This window comes from Phyllostomus hastatus, unplaced genomic scaffold, assembly GCF_019186645.2.
Source record: "Phyllostomus hastatus isolate PE091 unplaced genomic scaffold, TTU_PhHast_1.1 phas_scaffold_129, whole genome shotgun sequence".
In the NCBI taxonomy this organism is placed as follows: Eukaryota; Metazoa; Chordata; class Mammalia; order Chiroptera; family Phyllostomidae; genus Phyllostomus; species Phyllostomus hastatus.
This window is the reverse complement of record NW_025334009.1, coordinates 24,050,791-24,065,656: the sequence shown is the minus strand read 5'-3', so window position 1 is coordinate 24,065,656 and position 14,866 is coordinate 24,050,791. Positions and strand designations below refer to the sequence as shown.

General features: G+C 43.2%; 1 protein-coding gene across 1 annotated transcript in view; it reads left to right on the top strand.

Annotated features, from left to right (window-relative positions):
- Nucleotides 1-14,866, top strand: part of KAT2B (lysine acetyltransferase 2B) — a 93,479-nt gene that overhangs the window by 31,634 nt on the left and 46,979 nt on the right. Inside the window, exon 3 of the mRNA XM_045856970.1 lies at nt 12,812-12,957. Within this exon, the coding sequence (XP_045712926.1) occupies nt 12,812-12,957 (146 nt within the window). The remainder of the gene's footprint in view (nt 1-12,811; nt 12,958-14,866) is intronic.

The window sequence follows — 14,866 nt, the reverse complement described above, 5'->3', positions numbered from 1 at the left end:
CCTCTTCAGTTTGCTTTCTTAAATTAATATGTCTACACCTTTTCAAGTACTCTCTGAATTAATTACTTCTGAATGCCATAGTATCTTAGCATCAAGGCTGTAGAAAACCTTTTTCTGAGATTATGCTTCCTCCCACTTCCTCCCTTTAAGAATTTGTTTTATTATGGAAAGCTTCAAACATATATAAAGTAGGAAGAATAGTTTGCTAAACCACCTTCTTCCCATTACCTTATTTACATTTGCCATTTACCCTCCCTGTTTTTCCCCTCCAGAGTAGTTTAAGCAAGTTCCGGACATCTTGTTCATGCAGATCACTTTTTTCCAAGTGGATATTTTATTTTATTATTTATTTATTTATTTTTATATACCATGCCACGTGCCCCCTCACAAATTTCCAGTGTCCATCTGACACCATACATAGTACATTATTATTGACTATGTTCCCTGTGCTGTACTTTGCATTCCCGAGACTATTTTGTATCTGCCAGTCTGTACTTCTCCATCCCTTCACCTTTTTTCACCTAATCCCCAAAGCCCTCTCCCCTCTGCCAGCCATCTGCCTGTCCTCTGTATCTAGAGTCTGTATCTGTTTTGTTTGTTTGTTGTTTGTACTCTTCTTTAGGTTCCACATATAAGTGAAATCATATGGTATTTGTGTTTCTCTGACTTACTTCATTTACATGCAGATTACTTCTTAATGTTTACCAGCAAAGTAGAGGTTGGGGTCCAGGGAATTCTGCAAAGCATCCTGCAAGCCTTAATTCTCAAATACCTTTCAGTTTGTGCATGCCGTTCTGCTTTCACTGTCACTATTCTGAGCATGGTTAGTTTAGGCAGCAGTAATCATATACATGTGTCAATGTGTAATACTGCTGGACTGGTCGAAACAAAACATTCAGGCTCATCGATTGAGGTGATATCTAGTCTGTTGATTTGCTGTTGGGCATCTCTTGGCTCAGCCGTATGGGTTCTTTCGACAGTGAGCTCTGGTTTCATGTGGTCTGACAGTCACTTCCATGCCAGGCATCCTTGGCCTGCCATAATTTGATACTCTCCTGTGTCTCCTGGGTATGAAACACAGGGCTGACAACAGTCCCGTCAAGTGGAAAGAACATTCACCTGGGAGTTAAGAAGTAAGCATTCTAGGCCTGGCTCAGCTGGTGACGAAGTCCTGTAACCTCGTTTCAGTTCAGTATCTTCATCTGCAGATTGAAATGGTTAGTCTCGTCCTTCTGTCTCATAGTAGAGCCACTCGTTACATGGGGCTAATGAGCACATGAAACGTCGCTCCTCCGATTTCAAATGTACCATAAGTGTAGACAGAATACATGCGAAATTTTGAAAGCTTATTGTGAAAAAAGTGAGATATCTTATTAATACTGACTTACATGCTGAAATGATATTTTGGATGTATTGTGTTAATAAAATTTATTAAAATTAGTTCCACCTATTTTTTAAACACGAAATATGTGTATGGCTCATATTATATTTCTGTTGCATAGTGATGGTCTAGAACATTATAGTCCATTTTCTGAGATTTGACTTTTGAGATCGGTATAAATTTATTTATAAACTTTTAAAAAAGATTTTATTTATTTTTAGAGAGAGGGGAAGGAGGGAGAAAGGGAGGGAGAGAAACATCAATGTGTGCTTGCCTCTCATGTGGCCCTCACTGGGGACCTGGCCCATAACCCAGGCATATGCTCTGACTGGGAATTGAACTTGCGACCCTTTGCTTTGAAGCCTGCACTCAGTCCACTGAAGTACACCAGCCAGTGCTATTTTATAAACATTTGATGAAGGGTGCTAACAAAGCACTTCAGTTGGCCCAAACATATCTTCTTATATTATAGAGCATTAATAAAAATTCCTGATTTTGAGCCAGCTTGTTTAAATAGCTACCTGCTTCCATGATCAGGAAAGGAAAAAACACCATTGTTATCAAAACACAACTGGAATTTTTGTCATTTTGGAGTCCATTGTTCTGGACTGTGCCAGAACATACTGATTATTAAATTTGACTACTAAAATTTTTTTTGTAGTTTTATGTAGAAGGTGTTGATTATTTTTCAACACCATCAGTTTTTTTCTGATATATAGTTAGTAAATATGATATAATACTTAACATATATCATATATATTATATACACACATACATATTTAAACATTACAGTAATGGAAAGTGGCAATTGTTTATTACTATGGTTACCTCTGCTACCTGCTTATTTACAATAGAAACTTTCAAGGAAAGTAAAAAGTTAGCATTAACAATTACTCCAGAACTTGTTTCTTGAATAGTATGACGTAGGAAGGGACTGCCAATATTTTTTTATGGACTATTTCAGGCATTTAGCTCATAGGCAAATCATTTGGTCTAATACATTTTCTTTGGCCTTCCCACATTTGCTTAGACCCTCTGCCACCTCAGTCACCCCAGAGTCCCCATTTCCACGTGTGCTGTGCACATGCCAAATGACATGGTGCTCAGCCAGCATGCTGACACAGCCTCCTGAGCCAGCATACTTCTCTTGGCTGGGTGTCCTTTGTTTTTCTAATGCTGCCTTTTACACACAGGTCTCAGAGTTGTCCGGACCTGTGATTCTGGGACAGCAGGAGGGAAGGGGATAAACTGATAATACTGTTTTTGCGTGATATAAGTTACTTTCCCCTACCTTCCTCTGGTCATGAAGTCCTGTTGCTTTTCTCTCCGTGTGCCCCTCTGGCACTGCCCGAGTTCAGGCTTGTTCCCTCTATTCTTTGGCTGTGTCTGCACCGGCACCTGGTGTACTTACCTCCGTTCTTATGCATCCAACTCCTCAAGGAAGTAGTGATCTACTCTGATTGCAGTGTAACCCCTCAGAGCTCCCCATTATTCTCAGAATGAAGCCCAGCTTTGGCTGGGCATGTGGGATTCTTCAGGCTTCTACTGTCTGGCCTCCACGCCCCCCCATCCGTGTTGCATTTTGGCCCCCAGGCTGTTTCATGTTCTTTACACTTCCTCCCACCTATACCTTAGAAGAGGAGGCTAATACCACCTGCAATGCCTTTCCTTCATTTTCTGCCAGGGGAACCCTACTCACCTTCAAGGTCTTACTACTATAGAACTCGGTAGAGAGAATAGAGAGACCTTCTTGGAGTTTGATTGCAATGCATTTTTTTTGGACAACTATAATTATCTATACCCTTATTGGTTTTCTTTACTGGGCTGAGATTAAGGACTGACTTTTGCTCTAGTTCCTAATATATGTAGTTCCTTCATTGATAAATATTCATTAAATTCGGTGATAGTAACAAGGTGGCTGGTTGCTTTTATCTGAGCAGAGGCTTTCATAGCTTATCACCTGCACAGGCCAGCACAGCAGTCACTAGATATGTGTGGCTGCCCTGCTGAGCGCCTGAAGTGTGGCCAGCTTGAATTGAAATGTGTTGCAAGTGTTAAACACACACGGTTTTATTTATTTTTTAAAAGATTTTATTCATTTACTTTAGAGAGATAGAAAGGGAGGGAGAAAAAAGGGAGAGAAACATCAATGTGTTGAGAGATACATCAGTTGGTTGCCTTGTGCACACCCCGAACCAGGGACCTGGCCCACACAACCCAGGCGATTGCCTTGACTAGGGACTGAACTGGTGACCTTTCAGTCTGCAGGCTGATGCTCCATCTACTGAGCCACACCAGCCAGGGCTAAATAAATGCACAGTTTTAAAGCCTTTGTATGACAGAACAATGTAAAATATTAATACTTTTTTATATTGGAAACATGTTGAAATGAATAATCTGGTATGTATTAGATTAAATAAGATGTATTATTAAAATTAATTTCACCAATTTCTTTAACTTTTTTAAAGTGGCTACTAGAATATTTAAATGGACATATGTGGCTTACATTGTATTTTTACTAGATTCAATTCACCTAAAGGACTCTTAATCTTAAACTTCTCTTTTTCTCCACTCCAGTGGTGAGATTACAAAAGATGAAACCACTTTTAAACTATAAGCCTTTTGCACATCATCAATTCACAAGGTTTCATTGAAGGAATTTGTTTTACCTCTTTTAGCCTCGATCTCAAATTCCCATGAACCAGAAATGTATTTGAACAGCTTACAAATCCTACAGATGCTGTGCCGTTTGCTTTCTTTCCAGTGCAAGGAGCCAGAGACACATTAGCTGCTGGCCTGGCTTCTGCCTGCTCACCCTGCCTGGCATGTGAGGACTGGCAGGCTGTCCTCCAGTGGTACATGGAGCCAGAGCTTAGTGAGGGTCACAGCACACGGTGACAGTGCACTTCCTGCTCCCAGCAAGGCAACAGCTGCACCATGATTCTTAGCAGCAGGCTTTTGGCGGTTCACTCTGTGGCACCCTGGGTATTTGCAAGTCTGACACAGCACTGAGAGGTGCCGTGGCACACCCTCCTGGAGAGATGTAAAGGCAGAAAAGCCTTCCCCTGTCCTCTGACTCACACCTCCCCTCCCCGCTGCCCTCCACACGCAACCAGGAGGAGTGAGCTCTTCCCAAGAGTCGGGTTGGCCATTCTAGGGTAATGATAGCAATGCTTTGTACCAGGCTCTTGGAAGGCTGTTTGAAATGACAGCACGGTTGTTTACATTTGATAATGAAATTCCAGGTGGAGGAAAGATTTTTTAAAAACTTTGTATTTGGAAATAATTTTAAACTTACAGAAAAGTCTTGAGAATGAAAAGAAAGAACATCCTTTTTGTCTTTGCCCATATTTGCCTACTGTTGTTGGACCTGGACTGGGACCAAGGTGGGTCTGCCAACCGATCTGGAAATACGATTCTTGTACAGTTGTGAGAAAAGAATTCCAGGGACTCTCACATGGGAGCCTTTGAGGTATAGTGGAAGATTTACTGGAAGTGGAATGGCACACAGGGTACAGATGCCCCTGAAGATGCAACTGCACTACTGCATTCATGACCAGGTGGCTTAGCTCCCTTGTTCTGCAGGACTCCAGCCTCTGGGACTGCACAAAGCCCACAAAGCCACGACCCAGAGATTCTGTGCCCTTACCGCAGAATCAGCATCCGAAGCTTCATTAGTCTTCAGCTTAGCCTCTATTCTCCTGCGACCCACTTTCCATATTATGCTTTGTCCTGTGTGGCTGCTACAGAGAGAGAGAGAACATGTATGTCTCGGCCTTTGTTAAGCTTTGATTATATTTACTTGGGTTTGGGAATGGCTAGGCTTTCTTTTAAAATATTCAGTCTGTTTCCTGGGGCTATGCTGGTGCCTCCTGCTATCCAATTTTTTTCCTGGACCTTTTTGGGTTCTGTGCCCTTAACCTGTCTGATCCTCTCCGCAGATTTTCCCAGGCTAGACTCCTCCTCTTTATGATTGCCATGTTAGTTCCTACTGTGCATGCCTCAGAGTTCTGCTTCATCATCTGGCTTCTACTGCACATGAGTTTATTAGCAGGATGACCTGCCCTGTGCTGTCTTGACTTCTACTGCACCTGAGCCCAACAAAGGAATTTTCTCCTTACTCTTTATGGCTCCCCTCTCCCATCAGTAATCTACTTAATGGAGGCTGGTTGTTCACCAAAGAGATTAGAAAGCCAGCCTTTCCTGCCTGGTCAGGATTAAGTCCCCTGCAGCTATTGCCTGGGGTTCCGTGTAGCTTTCTAGTTAATCAGTCTTAGTTAGTTAATTTCCCTTCTCTTTTTTAAAATACGTAACTAGCTACCTGTGCTAATACTACAGTAACATTTTATCCTATTTGGTTTTTGAGTTTCTCATATATATATATATTTATATTTATATTTATATTTATATTTATATATATATAAATGAATGAGCATGTACACTGTGTAGCTGTTGCATTCAAAATGACTGGGTAAGTAGAGCAATGAATCTGCATCACATTTTGTGTTAAGCTTGAACATGAAGGAAATAGTTTCTTCCATGGAAACTATTTGGATGATTCAGAAGCCCACAGCTATGGGCAACTGGTGATTGGCAGCTTCATCACATCAACGTGTCCGCTCATGCATCACATCTTGTGCAGAGTTTTTGGCAAAACATCATATCGCCCAGGTGACTCAGCCCCACTACAGCCCAGACTGGGTGCCCTGTGACTCCTGGCTTTTCCCAAAACTAAAATCACCTTTGAAAGGGAACAGATTTCAGACTGTTGATGAGATTCAGAAAACTACAGTTGGGCAGTTGATGGTGATTGGGAGAACTGTGTGAGGACCCAAGGTGCCCAGTTTGAAGGGGACTGAACTGTCATTGTCCTGTGTACAATGTTTCTTGTATCTTCTTCAAAAAACAGCTCTATTTTTCATACTACATGGCTGGATACCTTCTGGACAGACCTTTTGTGTGTGTGTGTGTGTGTGTGTGTGTGTGCGCGCGCGCACGCAGGAACCTGTACATATGTGTTTGTATTTGTACATGTATAGTTCTTTTTTTCCTGGGGCATATGAGAATAAGTTGCATGTATATCATGGCCCCTTCCCCTATATACTTAAGTATATATTTCCTAAAAATAAGGATATTCTTTCACATAACCTCAGTTCAGTTGCCAACTTCAGTAAATTTTAACATGAATGTAATACTTTATTTAATCTACTCTTGGTAGTCCAGTTTTATGAGTTGAGCCAAAAATGTTCTTTACAGCATATTCTCCTCTCATTAAGCATCTAGTCTGGAATCGCAGACATGTGTAGTTGTTATATGAAAGGAAAATAGTTTCTTAACTCACACTCAACAGTTCTGACATCCATTGTGTGGGCTTTCCCTCACCACACAAGTCTTCCAGCTCTCCAGTGGACACCGAGTGGATGCCCTGCAATTTAACTCAATTCTGACACTAACTGCACGTAGGTAGTGCAGACCCCACTCGTTAAGGGCTCAGTCCCCCTCTACTCCCCACTTCAGATGCCAATCTCAAGTCCAAGTTACTACCTGTGTTTCTGACAAACCTGCTGTAAATGGGAGGTTCCCACGACCCCCTCTTCAAGTTTGATAATTTTCTTGAGTGACTCACAGAACTCAGGAAAACAGTTTAGTTATTAGACGACCAGTTTATTATAAAAGGATGCAACTCAGGAACAGCTGAATGGAGGAGATGCGTTGGGCAAGTTAGGGGGAGGAGCATGGAGCTGCTGTGCCTCTCCAAGTGTGCCACCCGCCCAGCACCTCCGCATGGACATTGGCCTGGAAGTACTTTGACCTTGTCAGTTAGGGTTTTTATGGAGGCCTCATTAGAAGGCATGATTGATTAAGTCAATGGCTATTAGTGATTAAGTCTACTTCCAGACCCTCTCTCCTCCTGGAGGTGGAGTGATGGCCTGAAAATTCCAACTGCTTAGTCACTTTTTTTGTTACCCTGGGAACCAGTACCCCCTAACCTCACCCTTAGGGATTTCCCAAAATCAATGAATATGAACTCAGGTTTGGTGGAAAGGAACTTGTTGTAAGGCCCTCCTTTCACCTGTATTGCTCTCATTTCTTATGAAATTCCAATGGATTTAGGAGCACTGTGCCAGGAAAGGGAATTAAGATGAAATATATTTATTTCTTCTTATAAATCACAGTATCAAAGCAGGTCTCTTTAGCCTCTTTTAATTGGCAACAGTTCCTCAGCCTTTCTCTTTTATGACTTTGACATGTTGGTGGAGGGGTGTTTTAAATTAAAAAAAAAACCTGTTAAATAGCTGGTAGAAAATACATTTTGTTATCTTTTGTTCACAAAGGAAAGACTTTTGTAAGCAAGACCTTAAAGAAATGTCAACTGTAGATTTCACTTGTAAAAAATTAAAAATTCCTATACAACCAAACCAGCCACCCAATCCAAACCCCCAGCAAAATCCAGGAGCATTTGCACTGAATATGACAGACATAAAGCTCTTTCGAGGCACATAAAAACATAAAAACTAAAACAAAACAAACCCCCCCAAACCAAAAAACCAACATCCTCAAAAAGCAGGCAGAGGACATGAATAGGCAGTGCGCAAAGGGACAAACACAAATCACCAGCAACGTGAAAAGCAACTCCAGGGGCATGTCAGTGAATGCTGATCAAAACACTGGGGGGCCTGTGTTAATTTTTTGGAATGATTGATTAAATTACTGAGAATGATTCTCCACTGTTGGCATGGGTGGGGAAAGGTGTGTTCTCTCACACTATATGATACATTGATGCAAAATTTATTGGAGGGAAAGTTAGAACATATATCAAAAGTTTAAATAATGAAGATTTGGTGTTATGAGTTCTGTGGCAGATTACTACTGATTTGTGCACTGTACTTTACAGATTTTTGTTTCATTTTGTTATTATTTTTACTTTTAATAATGCTTCCAGACTTCTGTAGCAGAGGAAGGAACTTTACTCTCTCAGGCTCTTTTGGCTGGTCTAATAATTTAATTGAAATGAGATGGATTAACAAGAGAAAAGAACCAGGTTTAATTACATACGTACACATGGCAATCCCACATACATGGGAGAGTCAGAGACCTCCCACCCCACGGGAGATTCCAGGACAGAAAGTTGAGATGAGGTCTATGTGACATTCTGAGCTGAGGACGAGGGAAGGCGCCACTTTGGAGCTTCAGAGGGGAGGAAGGTCACTGTGGATGCTGACAGATGTTTGGTAATCAGTAGTTTGCTCTGCCATATAGATTGGTCAACCAAAAGCTGTTTCTGGTGATAACTCTTATTATGGGCGAGGCCTCTAATTTAAATTCTTTAAGGGAGAGATAAAAGTTTCTCACGAGCCTCTTGATCTTGATTGCCTTCAACTCAAAATAATTCGCATGTCAAAGTGGAACATTCTGGGACCCCCTTTCGAAACCCCCACACTTGTAACTAATAGAGGTATATCTTTTTAAGAAAACAAAAACATGCTTTCAGATAACTGAAGGGAACCCCTTTGCATCAAAAAAGCTCCTTTGGAAAAGATTAAGAGAAGGGTTTCTTTCAATAATGAGTGACATTTTAAAAATTAAATCTGAGTTGATTTTCAGTACAATAAATAGTTTAATTTTACAGCTAGAGGGAGGTGTGCCCCTGGGTGTTGGCACGAGTTGCGATTGGTTGTGGGCCCCTGAGTAAGCCCTGTCTCATTCTGGTCAGCAGCCTCAGAGTCAGGGGCAGCATTTGGATTTGGGAGAGACAGTTGTCTGCGGGAAGTGGTAGCAGAGAGCACACACAGTCTGGGGATTCTGTTGGTGCTGTAGGCTTGAGACCAGAGGTGGGAGTGGTGATGACTCTGGGAGAATTAGGAAGCTCAGCTGACTCTGGTGACTGGCCATACGTGGGAGGGAAAGGACAATGATCGAATGAATGATGGGCTCCTGGGCAGAAACAGGTCTGGCAAGAGAGAGACACCATTTTGAGGAGGGCCATGAGGCTTTTACTGCTCGAGTCAAGTTTGTTGTGACGGTGGAACACTCGACATCGTTAGGATGGGAAGGCTGTGAGGGGGAGTGTAATGGAGACCTGAGCTTCAGGAGAGGTTAGCTGGTGATACAGATTTGGTGAGAGAAAAAGCAAAGAGTTAGGTGCTCAGAGACTGAAAAGGAGTCTTGGTCACAAGGAGCTCCTGGTGGGAGCATCTGGGAACATGGCAGCCAGGAGACTAGGTGTTCAATATTTGCAGTTAGTCATAACTGTCCTTATCTGGCTTGTTTATGACGGGGAAGCTTCTCTTTCATAGCAGCTTGTCCAGACCGTCTGTTTTCCTTCTCAAGCAGGTGGTTCACTCCCTCTCCTTTCCTCTGATCTTCCCTCACCCCCTCATTCGTTCTAGGAAGCCTAACTCTTTCCATACCTGTGTTTACCCTCTCCCACCTGAGCCCTACCTTTGCTTCATTCTCTGAGGAAGAGAAACCCATCTCTGCTATAAAAGTTGTCCTCATTAGTCCAGTAGAGCGTCACCCTGCCCCTCTTGGGAAACTTGCAGCCTCCTTCACATTTCCCTCCATCTCCAGCTCCTTATTCCTTCATGCTTTGGGTTACACTCAGAGATTTGAGAAGAGATCACAGATTCCCTCCTCAGCAGAGTCAGAGGGCAGCGAACTTCCTCAGGTCTCACTCTTAAGCATTTTAATTTTTATCTGATCTACTCTTCAAAATATGTGAGAAGATGTTTCCGAACTGGTTTTCAAACCAGGGAGCCCCCGCAAGGGGAGGGCCTTCTGAAAATAGGACTTTCCACCTCCGTTTCAGAACAGTCCTTTCTAATTCTGATTAAGAATTCATTTGGGTGAAGTGTTTTATGGGTTAATAAAAAGCGAGCCACTGGTTTTAACCATAAATCATGGCACGTTCTTCTGTGAGTTATATGCTAACACTATATGTTAGCACCTCAGAGTGTTTCATCTGTAGACATTTATCTTACATTGTAGACTGCTTCTTTTCACAGCTTATCACTGGAAAGAAATGAAAACATGGCTAGGTAAAAATAGTCTTAAATAGAATTACTTCTGTGCATAACTGACATAAAAATCTTGACCTAATTGTCTCCAGAATGAGGCTTATCTCCCAAAGGCTTCAGACTGACCTCAAGGGAAATGTTTCAGTCATCAGGAAAGAATGACCTGACAAACGTACTACTTAAAAGGAGGTCTAATTTCGGGCCTCCTTTAGAATGTGAGGGAGCCGTAGCATGGAGAGCCAAGTATAAAATAATAGATTTGAAGACTAATTTTTGTGTTTCCACACATACATATTTGTAGTTTTTCTATGATGCAGGTCATTTATGTTCTTAGAAACACTTGAGTCCATTGTTCCCTTTCTATTGTAATAATACAATATTGGCATTTTCAAGTTTAGATGCATCCTTAGATTTGCTCTGCAATATCTAAGGCAGACAGATCACCAAAATTTCCTTCCTCCATCTTATGATTTAGAAATGCTCTCTAGGGGCACACACGCATGCACATGCAGTTGTGTGTACACGTACACTCATTGCCAGTGTCCTATGACCTTGGGCCCATCACTCTGCCTTTCCACTGCTCCGCTGCATTAGATAGGAATTTCAGCTGGGTGGCCTCTGTCCCTCTAATTTTAACCCCATTAATTTGGTTTCCTCGTGGACATTTGGAAAGTCCACTCTCGATATTTAATCCTCCTATCTCTCTGAAATTGCTTTTGATCAGCTATCTTAGTTTGGACTCCCTCAGAAGCAGACTGCAGACAAGGATTTGAGTGTGAGTAGTTTTTTCAGGGTGAAGGTCGGGAGTGGAAAAGTGCGACAAGGAGGATGAGAAGGTCAATAAAGGGTGCATTACTAAGCCAGCTCCCACTGGGGATGGGACGGCTAGTGCTTGAGTCTGGGGGAGAACGTGGGAGCTGGTGTAGAATGCTTTCCTCACAGTTATTCCACCTGAGGGGCAGGGGAGGGGAATTCGTGCTCTAACTTCTCTAGTCTTTGGTTGAAGGCTGCTCTTGCGGGGCAAGAGTGTGGCAGAGCTTAGTATATAGGTCGGCAGCCAGGACGTGTGCCCCGAAGTGGTAGGGGAAGGCATGTGGGCAGGGCACCCGCAGCAGTTTCTGTCCTAGGCTCCTGGCTGAACTTTGTGGTTTAATGTCAAGAGCACTGTGGTTTCCGGAGTAGACTGACCCATGCTGACAGCTCGCAGGTATTCCTGAATAATGCTCAGTCCCATCTCCCTTTAGAAAGGCAAGGCAAAGCCTGCCACTCTTCTACACGTTAGTCTTTCTCTAAAGATCATCCCAAGCACTTCAGGGTCTGAGCAGGAGCAACACCTGAGAGGATCGTGTCCACTCCGCAGCAAGCGTGGTGATAAGTGCTGGGGACCCAGAAAGGAGAGACCTGCTCCTGGCCCAGAGGAGCTCGAGGGCTAGCGGGTGGTCATTGGTTGGCTCACCTAGAGAGGCCTTTTCAAGCGGGGAAGGACTTCAAGTGAATCAGCTAATCATAAAAACTTTGTTTGTGGGTGCTTTAGAGTTTGGGTCAAACATTCCTCACTTTCAGGCCCTGGTTCTTCCTGGTTGGCTGAATGACTTTGGGTGAAACAGCATTCAGTCTCTCTGGGCCTCAGTTTCCTCAGCTGTCAAATAAGATTACTGATACCTATTTTATGGGATGGTTTGAGGCTTAACAAAGATAACCTTGAAAACCAGGCTGGATTTGGGTAGAAGAGAGGACAGGGACATGGGAGAGAAGGTCAATGGATAAGTCACGTAACTATTTTAAGACAGCAGGCCAGAGACAGGAAAAGTGGGTTTGGGGTCTTGATCCTGGAGGATGTTCAGTCTCAAGCTCCAGTAGGAACTTCACTGCAGAGAGGGTGAGGTTCAGTGTGTTCAGAAAGGCTGGGGGAAAGGGCCTTCATTTAGTCTTTGTACTGATAGGATATTCTTGGCTGACTGAACTGTTCACAGGATCTAGAACTCAGCTTTCAGGGAGCTTGGTTTTAATCCCCTCAAGCCCCTCCAAATCCCAGGTCCACCTCTGGGACCACAGAACCCTCTTGATGTGGTGGAGCATTTGCTGATGTGGAAACACATAAGACTTTAACACTATCATGACCAGACTTGGTGCTAACGAGTTCTGGATTTTAAATATATGTTAGTATTAGACTGGTTAGCCACTGGTTCGTTTTTGAGGCAAAGACTCAACAAGGTGTCAGTCTCTTAATTACAAGTCACTTTTGTGAGAAAACTTAAGTCTTACAGGGGTTCAGAAATTTCCTGTTTGCCATGCAACCTAATGGATTGGTATCCTCGAAGGTCTGTGAGAGAGAACCTTCCATTTTGAAGCTGAGAGTGTTTGCAGTTTCCAACTAACTTCTCACATGTATTCCTGTGATCTTTGTCCTAAGCTGCTCACGTTTCCCACTTGGAGAACGTATCGGAGGAAGAAATGAACAGACTCCTGGGAATAGTGTTGGATGTGGAGTATCTCTTTACCTGTGTCCACAAGGAAGAGGATGCAGACACCAAACAAGTTTATTTCTACCTATTCAAGGTGCGATTTTAACCTTGTGAAAGGCTGTTCCTCTTTCTCTCATTGTTCGAATGTGCTCAGTGTCTGTACGCCAGGTCATGGGTGAGAAGGCTCTCAGCTCTTGCTACATTTTCCCCTCAGGGTTTGCTGACGCATGCGTTTCTACGTGACATACCAAACGTTGAACAACACGTGACTGTCCTTGAGAGCCTTCATACTTGTATGCCAAGTTCAGTGTCCTTGTTTGCTCATGCTTACGGATTTCTGTCCATCCCCCATCCATTCACCCACCTGACAAACGTGTGCTGCACTCCCGCTCTGCGCATGGCATCGTGTAGGCATGAGGGATAGATCAGTGGGCAAGGAAGTCTTTGCCCTCATGGAGTTTCCATTTCGGTAGAAGAGGCAGACAACCAACAAGTAAATAATATATTTGCAGGTGGTGATAAGTGCTGTGAAGAGAAACAAAGTAGGGTAAGTGGAATCAGAATGGCAGGGATGGTAGTGGGTGGGGGGCCATGGTAGTGAGGAAGCCCAGTTAGGAGAGGCCTCTCAGAGCTGACAGTTGAGCGGAAATGCAGATGGGGTGATAGGAGCCATTCCTGAGCAGGGTTGGGGGAAGAGCCTTCCAGGCAGCAGAAGGAACAAGTGTCTGGGCTGTGCATCAGTGAGGTTGATGTGACGTGGGTATAGCAAGGAGGCCAGTGTGTGGAGCCTAGTGAGTGAGAGGCGGCTTGGAGGAGACAGGGTCAGAGGGTGGTGCGAGGGCTTTGACTCTTAGGCCTCAAGGGGAGCAATCAAGAATTTCCATATTTGCTCTGGCATCTGACCTCTCTTCTCTGCGTCTTGTTGACACGAATCACCGATTCGTGCCACCACTCTCCGTAGCTGTGTCTTCATGGCTCTACCTCAGCTCCTTTGGATCCTGTCCCTTCCCTTCTTACAGACATATGTCCCCCCAAGCTGCTGATTGCAGCCGGACTGAGACAGGCGGGAGGGAAACTGGTAATGGGACTGGATAGAAACACTCCAAGGTGCCAGAAACAGATTCAGAAAGAAGATTGACAAAAGGAATAATTAAAAAAAAAACCCAAAACCAAACACCCTGTTATTGAAGACACTACTATGTTGTAGTTTGTAACCTTTACAAGGATCTTTTAAAAACAAAAACAAAACACAAAACACTCCACTCAGAGCTTATAGCTAGGGAAAGTTTTCTGCTTCCAATGAATGCTGGGCTTCATTTTATGTGATGAGTTCAGATACATTTGCCATTGAGTTTCCTCTTTTGCTTTTGCAGCTAGGAATCTCGGTGAAAATTCTGTGCCCAGTTCCTATAGTTTTTTTTTTTTGGTTGTTTGTTTGTTTGAATTTATTTGGTACACCATTTTCCCTTCTCTTTTTAACTAATGGGTTTTTGGGAGGTCAATAGGGGATAGGAGTGGAGAATTATATTTTTAAATTTTGGGGTCACATGGAAATATTAACTCCAAAGAGGTTAATTGGGAGGAGAAAGAGAGAAAAGGACAGAGAGAGAGAATATATGAATGAATAACTGAATTCCCCACAGCCATTAGCAGGCACTGGGCTGCTCCAGGTGACAATTTGTTGACATGGCTCTGAGGCCTGAGTCATCAAGACTGAGCCCTGGCAGGTTCATACGGTTTAGAGCTTCTTTGGAAAAAGATCTTAGTTGAAGAAAAACAACGCTTGCATGACTGCAGCTATTATTTGTCTTGGAACTTAGCTCCCTGGCAGTCCCCTGCCACCGTGTTGGAAGCAAAGGTGGTGTCAAGGTTTCCATCCTGTCAGCCTCCTCTTGATTCTGTGTGTAACCAACCGAGCAGGCCGCAAAGCACTGCTCTGCTTGGAAGTACATTCTCTCTCTCCCTCTCTTACCTCTTTTTTTCTTTAACAGTGCCAATATTTT